General features: G+C 32.4%; 1 protein-coding gene across 2 annotated transcripts in view; it reads right to left on the bottom strand.

Moving 5' to 3' along the window:
* MED6 (mediator complex subunit 6) overlaps positions 1 to 15,236 on the bottom strand; it is a 90,281-nt gene that overhangs the window by 47,836 nt on the left and 27,209 nt on the right. Inside the window, exon 1 of one of the 2 annotated variants that reach the window (XM_085823783.1) lies at positions 14,255 to 14,976. The exons of the other annotated variant lie outside the window; for it this stretch is intronic. Within the exon in view, the coding sequence (XP_085679909.1) occupies positions 14,255 to 14,309 (55 nt within the window). The 5' untranslated portion in view covers positions 14,310 to 14,976. Of the gene's footprint in view, positions 1 to 14,254; positions 14,977 to 15,236 lie in introns of those variants that run through there. 2 annotated transcript variants of the gene reach the window in all.

The raw sequence follows: 15,236 nt of genomic DNA, 5'->3' as shown, positions 1-15,236 counted from the left end.
TACATTGAACATGCTTTGTAACACGTTTCGGAAAATATTAAACACATTTTAAACAGATGTTTTCGTGTCTTATTTCATTTATCAACCTTGTATACAGCGCCATGTTTCCCCTGGTGGTGAGTTTTTAACTCTTTTTTTTTTTTTTTTTTTTTTTTTTTTCGGGGAAAATAAATTCCCATAACCTCCTTTACACGATTCCCAAGTTTGATAACATTTGGTACGGTAATTTTCCTTTTATGACCATTTCTAATTGGAACTTTAATTATAACCACCATGTAAATTAAACTTTAAAAATTTGAGAGTTTGGTTCAAGTCCCAGCTTTAAAAAAATATATATGAATATAATCTTTTATATTAATCCTCTTAGAAAGCATGTTTCAAGAAGCTAATTTTTCTCTCGCGTTATAGATTGTATAAAAAATGATCTTTAATATGATTTAGATTGTTTCAACCGATATAAGAATCGGGTCACTCTGTGGTACAGAATAAACCCTGCTGGACTATTTTATTTCTTTGTCATTTAGCAAAAATCTTTTAATTAAAATATTTATCCTTTGGACTTCGCTTTAAACTTTATTTATAGTTAAAATGACTAGAAAATGAAAAGCTGTCTTCAGCTGAAACGCAATTCATGTAACTGATATTTTAAAAAATTGACAAGAATGCAAAATTTATGGAAGTCTAGCAATCGAAAAATCTTAATTTTCTTGTGTGTGCACTGAAAAATAACTGTAGAAGGAAAGAAGAAAATTAGGGAGAAAAGTAAGCAAAAATTTGCAGGGAAATTTTGCTGTCAGACATACCAAGATATTTAAAAAAGTTGGATGCTTTTGAATATACTTTCAGGATATTTCAAAGAATTTATGTGTTCAAAGGAAAAACACTTGGACGTGTACGCCAGCAAATACCATCAATTGAGCTTGTGGTTAACAGAAAAGACAAAAACGATATCATTGCAGATTAAAGTGAAGAGCGACTGGTTTTAAACTATATGGTTGTATAAATTTAAATTACGTTATAGAACATCATATCATATCATAAATGGAGAATCCCATGGTTTTCTTATTCGAATTATTTGAAGATTCGGGAGTTTATCCAGTGATGTATGTGGATGTCACCTAAAGATGTTTTTTTTTTTTTTTTCCTCCTGATGAAACAGCGACCGAGCGGTAAAGTCGTTGAACGCTGGTAATTCTATCCGAGGTCCGAATCCCGCGAACGGGCTGGCTGCATGGGCATTTTCGTGGTTTTCCCCATGTGTAACGTGCATGCGAGTCAGTTTCCCTTAGAAAGTCCCCCACGAAGGCATCCCTCCCCAAAACCTCTTGATGAAACCAGTCTTTCCTTTCATCTCATACCTTTAAAATGTTTAGCCTCTAAAGACTGATAAAGGCTCTGACCAAATATTGATGAAATGGATTGAATTGGAATATTAAGTTACGTCAAAGCAGGGGTATCTGCCTAAAAGGAAGGATGCCTTTGTGAAGAACTTTTTAAGGGAAACCAGCTGGCATACACGGTACACATAAGAAAATACACGAAAACGCCCATGCAACCAGCCCGTTTACCGAGATTCGAACCCCGGAGCGAACTACCAGGTTTCAGCGACTTTACCGCTCGGCCGTTTGTGGGCCTTTATGAAATGGAAGGCGATAACTTTATTTAAAATGATTGTCAGAAATCTCAAGATATTTCGAAAATTTGGATACTTCTTAATATACTTGCGGAATGCCTAAAGAAAAAGAGCAAGAATAAAGTAGAATGCCTGAAGAAAAAGAGAAGAAAAAATAAATTTTTGGGTAAAATTTAGTATTTGTATTTTTTTTTTTTTAAATTTAAAACCTTTTAACCTTATGATATTTGATTCTTATGATTTCAAAAATAAAATATTTGACTAAAATATGAATAACATTTAAGAAGCCAAATGTAGGATAAAATTGTGTAAAGCAATGGGCACAGTGATAAAACTGTTTAAAGCAGTGTATGCAAGTCATCCTAAGTTAAAATGTCGCAATCCTAAGTTAAATGTCTCTCTTATTTATATATATATCTTTTCTGAACGGAACATTGAACGGCGTGTTAACTGTGCTTTACTGTATTTTCTCTTTTAATATATGCAGTTTTCAAACGCATCGTAGTCTGGGTTACAAAGTATTCCTCCGAAAGAAACGCAATTCAAATAAATAAAATCACATTCTGGAAAATTTATATTAATAAATATATTAAAAGTGCTCAATTTGAAGGAATAAATAGAAAATTTTAAAACAATTATCTGAAGAGACAATGCAAAACAAACAATTAAAATAAAAGTATAAGAATTTAAAAATTACCTAAAATAATAACTATGACAAAAAATATATATAAAGAAAAGTATTTGAAAAAAAATAAACGCTGCACCTTTATTTAAGCAGTTCGAATAGGTAAATAGAAAATTTTAAAACAGTTATTCGAAAAGAACCATGCAACTTAAACAATTAAAATGAAATTCGAAAAAGAAAAAATTACTTAAAATAATAAGTTTTAATTAAAAATATAATATAAAGAATATTATTTGGAAAAAAAGAACAATGGTGACTTTTTTTCCTCTCACAGGAAAGGAAACTAGGTTGCCATATATTAAGAAGTTCGCCAAGTGAATAATTCTTGGCGCAAACTGACAAAAAAGTGCCAACATAAATTTGTGAATTTCTCCATAAATTTCGCTCCAAAATTTACAAAATTTCATATTTAAGCTTAATTTGAGTCGTAGAATCCAAATATGTAAAACAATTGGCATGTTTTTTCAGAAAAAGTCCGATTTTATGTCAAAGTACCTATGTTAGAATAGTGCTATATATAAATCTAATATATATCCTATGTCGCGCTTTCGAGACATGAAGAACGCAATTTGAATTTTGTCAATCGGCCCAGTAGATCGGGAGATATAGGACTGTCCCATTTTTTTCTTTGAGCAGTGTACATGTTAAAAAATCTCGATGGACCTGGGGAAATATAAATTAATTAAAGAGTTCATTAATAATTCTCATTCATAATGTGTATAAAAGGAATTTCAGCCTATTAAATAAATACATAACCATGCTTGTATGGAAAGCAATGAAACGATAATATAAAAGTTCGTTTTATTTGCTTTGGTTGAATGCGATAGAATTTTAGCATGTTATTTACATTGCAGTTTGAATTTTTTGTTTAACATTTTCAAGTCACTTATGTTTCAATAGCGTTAATCTTTCAGGAATTTTCTAATTTAAAAATGGAATGGATGTTTACCTTTGAATGTTTGGTATGCTGGAATCCATCTTGTCATTTGCAGTTCCAAATCCATTTCTTTTTTAGCTCTTCTTCCGCAGAAAAACTAAATACGGTCACCTTCGGGCCATTCTTGTAGTTTCCTTTACATGTTGCAACACAGCATTAGTGTGGCATAGTAAAAAAAATAAAATAATTCACAAATGTAAAACATTCAACTACAGCATACTACACTTTCAAACAACAGTCGGTTCACTACACTACCAGAGCACGAGGCAGGTGTTGACAAAGTGGAGAGACGACTTTCATGACGTCAGAGCGTTCAAGCAACCCTAGAGCCTTGGCTTTGTATGTAGGAGGTACTGGCTCTAAGCCCTGAAGTAAATGTAAAATTTCTCAAAAGCAGAATCTGAAATTTCTACAGGCATAGATGAGGTGGAATGTAGAAAACACATTTTTTAATTATCAGCAGACTTGTAATTGTTTCATTCATATCGAATAATAAATAAATATCATGGGGAAAGTGCAGAATCACCCACTGCTTCGCACGTTTCTCAAAACTGACCAATTTGAAAATAACAAGTCAGAGAATTGCACTAACTTGGCATTGCACACTCCCTTGATTTTGTCCACGTATACATCGATACGCACCATATAGGAGTGGCGATCCTGCATCAACTTGAAAATGACAAGTCAAAGAATTGCACAAACTCGGTATCTATGTACACATTGACCTATTTTCACTTAAATCAGAGAATTACACTCCCTTGACTTTGTCCATGTACACATCGATATGCGCCATACAAGTGGGCAATTCTGCACTTGAGCCAATGTCACATAAAAATTCAGTATGATTAATTGCACTGCTCTGAAAAGCTGCCAACCCATAAAGAATCTTGTGAATTGAAGAAACTAAAGGATATCCATATGGCTACAAGTACTGTTGTTTAATGAAAAAACATTTTATGAAGAGAAAAATTTTACAAGAAAAAAACCTACACGATCTATTTTTATATTTTTCAGCCAGTGTATATTGTTCATTAAAATGATGGTTAATTATAAAGCATATATTTAAATATGTGTATAGTCAGAGCATGTGTGAACTGGCTATTGTCATGTGATTATTCTTTTTTCTTCAAAAAATACAGCAAAAAAACAACAATCTTATTGAATGTTGGGTAAAAGTTTACAATTGGGTGCCCCCCCCCTTTTTTTTTTTTTTTTTTTTGTTGTTGTTTTAATTCTTTTTTAATGCCAAGATCGGCACAAATTCGAGATGTGCGCTTTAAAAAAAAAATCAGAGAATTGCACAAACTCGGCACTGACTTGACATTGACCATGTGCACATCGATCTATTTTCACTTAAATCAGTAGAATGATGATGTCAGTTATTTAAAATGAAGTTACTCATCACGAAATTTGAAAAAAAATTTGTGAGTTTTGCTGTACTTATAAAATACCTCATTAATATAACTAAGTTAATTGTCTTAACACTTTGCTTTTAGGAATGTATCAATATTTATTCCATTTGCATCAGTAAGGATAGTAAGTTAATAATCCCAGAAATTACCATTAATTATAGTGTTACGAAATGCCCAGGTGCAGTAAGATAGCTTCCCCTGCAAAGCAGGTTTAAGGTTGCCACAAAATGGCAAGGAAAAGCAGATTTCCCACATTTGGCAACAAAATAGGCGATATGCTATGGACAGAAGGAGAACCTTCTGGAACGAATTTTTACCGTTTTAGCTCAGCATGTTCTCGAACACAAGCCAAAATCTATATAAACCCTGCTGGTACGCGGAGAGTAAGTGCGAGATAGTGAGTCTCGAGTTAGTCAGCCCGAGTCAATCGAGTTGACAGCTGGGCAGCGAGTGCTGAGTGGGTCATCGAGTGCATTGAAAAATCTCTCAGTGTATCACAATTAGTGCATCATTGAGAGAGTGTGTTAAGCTCTGGGAACGACTGAACCGAAGAGTCGGGAGCTGTGCTCTGTGTGTCACCAAGTGCATCGCGAATTGTAGCGTGGAGAGTCTCGAGAGTACATGGAGTTCCGAGAATGACCAAGCAGAGTCGGGAGCTGTACTTTGGTGACTTGCAGTGAAGCTGTCTCCACCGTTATTGCCTGACAGTGAGAAAGCTGTGTCGCTGATTGTTCCAGCCTGTTTATAGTAGATCTTCGACAACTGTAAAAGTGTTTTGGAGCTGTCCTGATTAATATTGGTAAATAAAGTGTGCTTCGATATTCCATCATGTGCTGCCGTTGTTATTCACTCCAAATTCACACGAACCTCATACGAACGTGAAGGAAGAAAATAACGTTAACAACTGATGTCAGAAAGAATCGTAACAATATCAATCCTAGGCTAGATTCTGTTGACTAAATTCAATAAATTAGTAAAAAATTATAATTTTTCAACTTGCACAAGTACTTATATTAAAATTACTCTACTTATATTAAAATTTTACTAAATGGTATCTCAGGATGCGGTAAAATCCTAGGAAAGCCCACAACCTTGGCGACAAACCGGGAATGTGCACACTTCTTCGCACGTTTCTCAAAATCACCAACTTAAAAATAACAAGAATTGCACAAACTCAGTATCTATGTACATATCGACCTATTTCCACTTAAAAAAAACATCAGAGAATTGCACAAACTTGGGATTACAAACTCCCTTGACTTTGTACATGTACACATGGTTAATCTTTGGATTATGGTAACATGGTGATTTTTGGCGAAAATTTGGCGACCAACCCTGCCACAGCAACCTGCTAGTTTTTTTTTTTTTTTTTTGGGACGCCAATCTGTTTTCATGAAGTAAACTTTTTTTTTTTTTTTTTTAACTCAACGTATTTTTTTCCAACAATCTGCTAGCCGATTTACGCTTATGCTAGAACTTTTATGGAACAAAAGTGCTTAATCATGATAAAGATTAGGTGCGAAATTGGGAGAAAGTGCATAATCGCACACTGCTTGCCGCGTTTTTAAGAATTGCACATACACTGTATCATCCATGTACACATCCACCTATTTTCACTTAAAAAAACATCCCAGAATTGCACAAAAATGGCATTGCGCACACTCTTGACTTTATCCATGTACACTGCTAAAGTCCTACCTTGCTTGCTGCGTTTTTAAGAATTGCACATACACGGCATCATCCATGTACATGTCCACCTATTTTCACTTAAAAAAACATCCCAGAATTGCACAAAAATTGCATTGCACACACTCTTGACTTTATCCATGTACACTGCTAAAGTCCTAGCTAGTAACCTTTATTGCCTTACCAAAATGTCGCCAAACTACCTGTTACCATATTCCAAAGATTAGCTGTACACGTCACTATGCGCCATAACCAAAATCATTCGCACCAAGGGTGTGGGCTCTGCTAGGATCAAACCCAGGATGCTTATTAGATGCAAAAATCAATAGGTAAAAGTTTACAATTGGGTTACCCTTGCTTTTTGGAGATTCTGGCCAAGATCAGCGCCAGGAAGGCACAATTTCAAAATAGCCGCTACACAAAGACAAAATAAGAATTCAAAGAAACTCTGTGTCCATGTACACATTGATCTGTTTTCACTTAAAAAACATCCTAGAATTGCACAAACTAGGCATTGCACACTGCCTTAAATTTGTCCATGTACACATCAATCTATTTTCATTTAAATAAAATCAAGAAGCTAAAACAAAGTTAAAACTATCATGGTAACCAGAAGTGAGGTTTCACGGCCAAAATTTTTAAAAAATTGTAACTAATCGAAGGGGCACCCAATTCTACACTAGAGCTACATATTTATTACCTTTCACAGTTTTTATAAAAAAATCTACGTGTTGCTGATTTTTGACTAAAAATTACTTATGGTTATCCTAAATAATTTATTTGGTTTTGCAAATATTAAATAGGGCTCTACTCTTATATGCACCCTAATATCATCAAATGCGGCGATATGTGTTCTGCACTGGTTTTTGCTGCGATTGCATATTGTATGGCAACCCTGTTGACACTGAAAAATCTTTTGTTGAAGCGATTTAATTGCTTGTTGGTTCATGTTGTGTGTGTTTTGAAATGACCTATGTTGCAATGATAGACGTGGTAGGAAGATTTCAGTCGCGTATTTTAGATCACGTGGAGAGTAAATTTAGTATTAAAAGGTACAATGTTGGAGTTGTTAACGAGTCTTCTGTTCATGAGTGTGTGTATGAGGATTGAGGTGTATTTTGGGAATTTCTGTGGGACTTTTAAAACGGAGTCTGAAATGCAGAGCTGCTATGAAAGCTTGGACGAAGAAGGGCATTTCTGATAGTTCTTGTGTGCATTTGCAATTAAATGGTTGCCGCTAAAGTATGCGGCTGTCAGCAGAGTTTAAGATTTGGATTGTGGTTTTCGCGTAGTAATTTAACTTTGCAGGAAGTTTTGGCTAATCTTTGGAATATGGTAAAAGGTAGTTTGGCGACATTTTGGTAAGGCGATAAAGTTTACTAGCTAGGACTTTAGCAGTGTACATGGATAAAGTCAAGAGTGTGCGCAATGCCATTTTTGTGCAATTCTGGGATGTTTTTTTAAGTGAAAATAGGTCGACGTGTACATGGATACCGTGCATGTGCAATTCTTAAAAACGCGGCAAGCAGTTTGGGATTCTGCACTTTCTCCCAATTTCGCACCTAATCTTCGTCATGATTAAGCACTTTTGTTCCATAAAAGTTCTAGCATAAGCGTAATTCGGCTAGCAGATTGTCGGGAAAAAAATGTTGAGTTAAAAAAAAAAAATGCCTTTACTTTGTGAAAAAAAAATGGTATCCAAACAAACTAGCAGGTTGCTGTAGCAGGGTTGGTCGCCGAATTTTCACCAAAAAAATCGCCAAGTTACCATTATCTAAAGATTAACTGAAGTTTTTATTGTTACTTTCGAAATTTTGAATCTCAGAAAGACATGTTATACAGCAAAATCATGGCACTTTTGTTCAGAGACGTTGTGTGACTGGCAAAATTTTATTCAGGTATGTATTATGGTAAGTGCATTTTATTTTACTGTTTTTATTTTATAGAATGTTATGTTCATTGCTTTTTTACTATGAATTTCTGTTCTTATTGTTGTTTTTTGAATTGTTTGTAACTTAGTTTAGTTTATTTGTTTGATTTGTTCACAATGCCTATATCGTGCAATTCTTAGATTTTTTTAAGTTTAAACAGAATGCTGTGTACATGGTATTTTTTGAAATTTATTGTTGTTATGTTAATTTATTGAAGCGAGGTGTGTGTAGTTCGTAGATTCCTTCGGTGCCTAGAATGTGCAGTTCATAGATGTTTTTTTAAGTTAAAACGTATCGCTGTTTACATGGATTCTTGTCAAATACTTTTGGTTAGAAACTTTACGTTTTTGCTATCTAAATTTTTTGTTTTTGTTTCGGATTTTTAGCTTAAATTCTGTCTTCAAAACATGGTTTTTGCATGTGTGAAAACCGCGTTTTGGGAGACATTTTAGGCTTAAAATTCGAAATGTAGACAAAAAGTCTAGGTAGTAATATGGCAACGCGAGTTTTGGCGAGAAATTTGGCGACCTGAGGGTGCATATAAGAGTAGTTCTTTAAATAGGAATAGATATTGGCTTTTACATTTTAAATAAGAATAGATATTGGCTCGAAGTCAATACTTTTAAGAAAAATATCGCAATTATTTTAAGAAACTCATGAGAACTCTACTGCAAGTGTTCTAGCAATATTATCAATGATTCCATTCTTTGAAATTTAAAATTTATTTCTAACTTGATTAATTAGATTTGAAAATCTCAAGAAAATGATATTAACATCTCAATCAAATACAGTCAAATATTTCACTCATGCATAATTTTAACTACTTCACACATTTGCTTAACTCTCAGAAAGGCTACATATAAAAATATATTTTACATTCTCATCCGCAAACTTCCTGAATTTGTCAGAAAACAACTTTCAAAATTTAAAAGTATTATCTTAACTCTATCATTAAATCAGCAACTAGCTAGTTATCACATTATAAAATTACATTTTAATTTTATTAACTTTTTTTTATATTCGTGATGAATATATTATGAAATTAAAGCTTTGCTTGGCATTAAATGCTAATACAATGATATAAGCATTTTTAGGACATCTGTCACTGACAAAGATAAAATTATTCTCTGAATCTATACAGTCTTATACGGACATCGCAAAATAAGAAACCACAATGAAAAATAAAAGTTTAAACGTATAAAATATTATATAATCATTTCATGACTTAAAATACCGTAGCCGATGGTAAGAACATGGGATATTAGGTTTAATCCTAGTATCCGGTGCACACGGGATTTGGCTACTTTTGGCGACTTTATGATGAGCAGTAAAAACGCGACATATATGATGAGTAGTAAACAGGGTTCATAGCCACATTTTAGTTAAAAAAATAAGCACCTATAAGCACTTTTCAAGCACATTTTAAGGATAAAAATAAGCACCTGTCTAATTACATTATACACAACTGCATAACCTTAAAAATTAGACTTGTAATTTAAATTATGAGAAATGCAGTATTTATTAAGAGAGAATAAGCATTACCTCAACCATGGAAAATAATTACTTTTTTTAAAAAAAAAATTTAAATAACAGTTCAATTTAAAGAACTAGTTTACAATGAGAGAAAAAAAAAAAACTATGCAGAACTAAACTATATTACAAGATTTAATGATGAAATTTCAGTTCAAAATAGAGAAAATAAATAATAATAAGGAATATTTATTGTATTTCCTTGGAACCTAATAATAAATAAATTTATTTTTCCACTCATACTGATATTTAAATAATTTAAATCTAAATTATGAACATTTTCTAAATTTTCATTGTATATCAGTTTTCCTTTAAAAGATATTGCAAGCAAAGTAATTTAAGTAAAAAAGAGGAACATTTCTGAAATCAGAAGACACAAATTTGCTTCATGCAGTAAATTAACAGTAAAAGCTTAACTAACCCGCATACTTGGAAATTGGCGAATATTCGGACAGTCGAGCGTAACTCGAAAAAGAGGAGCAGAAGAGAGAGTTAGATTGTAGCCGCTCTTTAGATTTTTCCGCTAAATAAATGCTTTTGACATTTTGATATGTGCATCATATAAAAATATTGCAAATGTTACTGAAAAATATTCTGCTTAGCACAGTAAAAAGTGTTCATAAACAAATCTCGGACAGAACATCAAAATTAATTATCTCTGCAAAATATTGCAAATGTTACTGCGCAATACGTGCACCGTAATTCTTCCCTACGTGATATTACGCAATCAGAATCAACAGCTGCCGGTATTGGGAGAATAAAGAACTAAATAACTGGGGTGTTTTTCATTCTAATTTTCAACAGACAACGTTAAATTTCCAAAATAGAATCATTCTTCGCTAGGGTTGGTAGACCGCAGAACTTTTAGTCCTATTCAATCCAGATTGGAAAGTGACAAAAAAAAAAAAAAAAAAAAAAAAGGTCCGTTGCTTGTTTTGCAGCGAACTGTAACAGTTTCAATATTCGAGATTTTGCGGAGAAAGGGGAGAACCTCCCAATCTTCGTACTGTATAATGTATTGGCCAAAAAAATTAAATTATTTTGACTATTCGATTACTTTCCCTTTATTAAAGCCAGTCAGAATATTATTCATCAGAAAGCTGTGTTAAAACACAACCATTTTTGGAAGTTTACTATACTTCAGCAGTTACTGCAACTATGTTATTATAAACATTCATACATATGCTCATAATATAAGCATAATGATCATAATAAACACGAATATGAACTGACCAAGCAAAACGAGAATGCAAATTATTAAGATCTTGATAGAAATTCAAACGTGTGTAGTATTTGGGTGGGAGGAAAAGAATGCCGAATGTACTGGAATTTTCTACTGCTTTCGCAATTCTTTGACCAATAGAACGACGGGCATCTGTCTGTACTTTTCAGGCACTCCAAAGGTTATGTTAATGCAGAGAAAGGGAGAAAAGCTATTTCCGGAAGTATGATTCCCCATCTGACGTTGCATATAAGGAAGAAAAGTTGTTTATTTAGTTTCGGCTTTGTTACGGGGAAAAAATGCGCGTTCATTAAAAACAAAGGATTAAAAAAAAAAAGCACTAAAAGCAAAAAATAAGCACTAAAAACAAAAAAATAAGGGCTTTAAAGAAAAAGTAAGCACCTATAAGGGCCTTTATATTTTATTTTTAAATATAAGGACTTATAAGCACTTGTAAGGACTGCTACGAACCCTGGTAAACGGGTCATTCAAAGAATATATATAGTTATACATAGTATATAGTGTATATATATAGACGTTCTTTGGATCATTTTTGGTCTTGGCGATAATTTTCAAAATCGCGCCAAGGCTGCACCATATACTAGGATTTTACCGGATATTATATTGAAAACAAAAAATTTTTAGACTCCGCATTTTATAACATAAATAAAAAGATTAGGAACAGCTTTAGTATTGGTCCTTTTGGTGATTTTTTGATTTGGCAACAAGCTTCGGTCGCCAAGGTAGACCCATCTTTGAAGATCGGAAAAAAATGGCGGATTGTCAACAAAACCCGATCTAGACTAAATAACAATCCTGAAAAATAAGCTCTTAATCAGAATAAACAGTCTTTCTCTAATTTTCAACATTTCTAGTACTGCTATGATAAATTCTTGAAACACTAACGTAAATGAATTTATGGCAGTGATTATGTTATGAGTAATGAACATGAAATTTACAAAAGGCTAATATTTTAAATTACAAAATATAATATTAATGTATTAAACATTAATATTTCAAGTAGTTAGCTAATATTTATATTATATTAGTACTTAGCTAATATTTTTAATTTAAAAAAGGTTAATTTTTATGTTATGAATAATGAAATTTACAAAAGGTTAATAAATGCATTTCAAACTAGTATATGTTACTTTAGTTTCTTAGATTCTGTTATTAAAAGAAAATAAAAAAAATATTTCAAAGTGAAGGAAATCAAATTAAATTGTAATGGGCAAGTTTTGTACCAGTGTTAGAAATACTTTTTATGATTAAATTTTGTAAATAGTAAAAATATTAAGAAGTGTGTATTTTTTAATCCCTTAATTTATTACAAGTAATTTATGATTATAATTTAAAAGCTAAAATTAAATTATCATAATGAGTAAATTTTGTACCAATGGTAATAATACAATCATCTTAAATGATGATTTCTGTGAAAAATTCGAACAGTCATTGGAATCCACTAGTGTTGGAGTGATAAGCCACTGAACAGTGGTAGTTCAGGCTGGCTATATGGGAGTTTTTGTGGTTTTCCGTACATGTAATGTGAATCTGAGCCAGTTTCTCTTAAAAAGTACTTTATGAAGGCATCCTTCTTCTGCTAGCCAGCATATATATTTATTTTCTATTCATAATTCTCTCTTATTTTCTTATTTCTTAATTCTAAATCTTACTTCTGAAGTGAAGAAGTGTTGCATCTATAGGTCGAAAAATATGGTCAATATGTTTGCAAAATCCTGTTCAGTTTTGGACAGCATTTAAATAAAATAAATAATTTGTATATGATGCAAACAAAAATGCATTACACTATTTCATATAGTGAATAATTAATCAGGGAACAAAGTATATTGTAACATTCCTTTATTTTGTAACCAGAGTTATTTTATGCTTGGGATCTTTACTGTCAATTTCCTCCATCCGTTTTCTCACCAGAATCCAAATGAAGTTTTTAGTTTGTAAAACAAATCGTGTTTTACCTTTTGAGCTACGTTACTAGGTTGCTAGATAAGGTAAGATTTGTAGTCTTCAGTCTTGCATTATAATTGCTCATCGTTGAATTCCATGCCGGTTAAGTTTTTAACCAACTTTGCATTAAACTGATTTGTGTAGCCTTTGGCTACAAATTTATTTGAATTTAAATTTTACATTTGAACTTAATTGTTATCATAAGTTATCTTGCCACAAGTGGTTGACTGAGTCGTGAGCACAAAGTGTGCCTTCTGTTCTGTACATCTAAACTTTATAAGAGAATAAAAGCATATCTTAATAAGAATATATCTAAACTTTATAATAATAACATTTAAAGACATTGAAATCGGTATCTAAGTGCTTGCCATGTAGTCAAATTTTTATATAATTGTACTTTTATTATAGAGTTTTTATTACAAAAAATTCAGATTTCTGTTAGGTAAAATATTTAAGTGATGTAGAAAATTTGCATAAAATTTAAAATAAAAAGTCGACTGTTATGTCAACATACTATTAATGATTAATTAAGTAATAATACTCAGTGAAGGTTATTCATATACAGCTATTAGGTTGTCAGATTTACAAAATTTGAGAACTCTAAATTATAAGCAATATATTCCATAACCTAAGCAACATTATATTTTTGATAGTCAGACAAATTATAAAAATGTTATAAAGCAATAATGAAACCTAATTTTGGTCCTGATTTGAACCTATGGATTCATGCAATTACACATCCCTATAGTTCTAACATGAGGAAAATAAGTATTTTTAGACCATGGTAATTTTGATCTCCTTAGCAAAGGAAACTCCAAGAGTTTACCTCATGCTACTGAAAATGTTTTTTTTTTTTTTTTTTTTTTTTTTTTCTTGGGAGGGGGATGGAGTTTATAATATGCAGAGTTGACATATGAAAAAATGTAGAGACTTATGTGATGTAATATTAAAAGCACCAGTTTTAACTATTAAATTTTGGCTTTTTAAAAAATATTTTAAATGTTGTGCTTTCCTAACACAAAAGTAACTTTAAGAAAAACATGCAATTTATCCCTCCTGCCATGAAAGCTCTGATATCTACCAAATTCGTTAAAGTTACGTGGACAGAAATGGCGGCATGTTTTTAAAGCTCAGTATTTAGGGTTACCAAGGTTATCATAATTTTTCATTTATCGCTCCAAAATGTCGCCAAACAAATTTCTCGCCTAAAAGGACTAATACTAAAGCTGTGCCAAACATTATTTAGAACTTACCAATTTTCGGTATTCCATGAGCCAATGATGAGGACATAAATCGTTCAGGATTCATATTTATTACACGAAACTTCTTACACTTTATATCACAGGAAATGAGGAGCAAAACCCAAATTCAAGTTATTTCATAAATTTAAATATTTAGTAAACTAAATATAATTTTAACACATTTCATTAACTAAACTTTAAAGGAACATCGCTTTAACTTTAGCTAATAGGTCCCAAGGAGGTTAGAACAAATAGGATGGCAGTTTATATAAACTTAAACTAAAAGAGTAATTTCATCATATACATCTGAAATTTTATCTTCAGGTATGTTTATTATAGTCATAACCTTTTTTTTAACTTAATCATATGCGAATGAAAAGTCAAGTAGTTTATAATAAGAAGAAACTTTATTTATTAATATTAAACGCGTAGAGTAGAATAAACAGTCCAGTAGGATACTAAGTCTTTCTGCCCGGAGGATGAAAATCAAAAGAGTGTAAATAGGAAAGAGGAAAAGTGCCTAAGGAAGCCCTTTTCATCTTTCCCCAGAGTTCCACACTCATTAGCCTAGCCAAAATGTCATTTCCGGGTTCTGGGGATCTCAAATGAGACCAGAAGTAGTAAATGAAATTCCTCGAATTACAGTTTCCCAACCATCGTTGCCAACACCATCAGCACCTTACAAACGAAGAAAGCCCCAGGGCACGATGACATCTCGACCAAAGCACTGAAGCATCGTCCGATCAACGCTCTTACCTGTCTAACTAAAATAATCAACAACATTATCAAATTCGCTCATTTTCCTAACTCATGGAAGCAAGCTTTAATAATTGTTTTTGCTAAACCGCAACAAAATCCAACTCTCCCACAGAACTATAGCCCTATCAGTTTAGGGGCGAATTCAAGAGAAGCGTCTAACCAGTACCTCCTATATACGAAGCCAAGCCTCTAGGGTTGCTTGAACGGTCTGACGTCATCTAAGTCGTCATTCCTA

Source organism: Stegodyphus dumicola, chromosome 9 (genome assembly GCF_044657685.1).
Source record: "Stegodyphus dumicola isolate Sdum_Otavi_A_Nest chromosome 9, ASM4465768v1".
Lineage (NCBI taxonomy): Eukaryota > Metazoa > Arthropoda > Arachnida > Araneae > Eresidae > Stegodyphus > Stegodyphus dumicola.
This window is presented reverse-complemented; position numbering and strand designations above follow the sequence as displayed.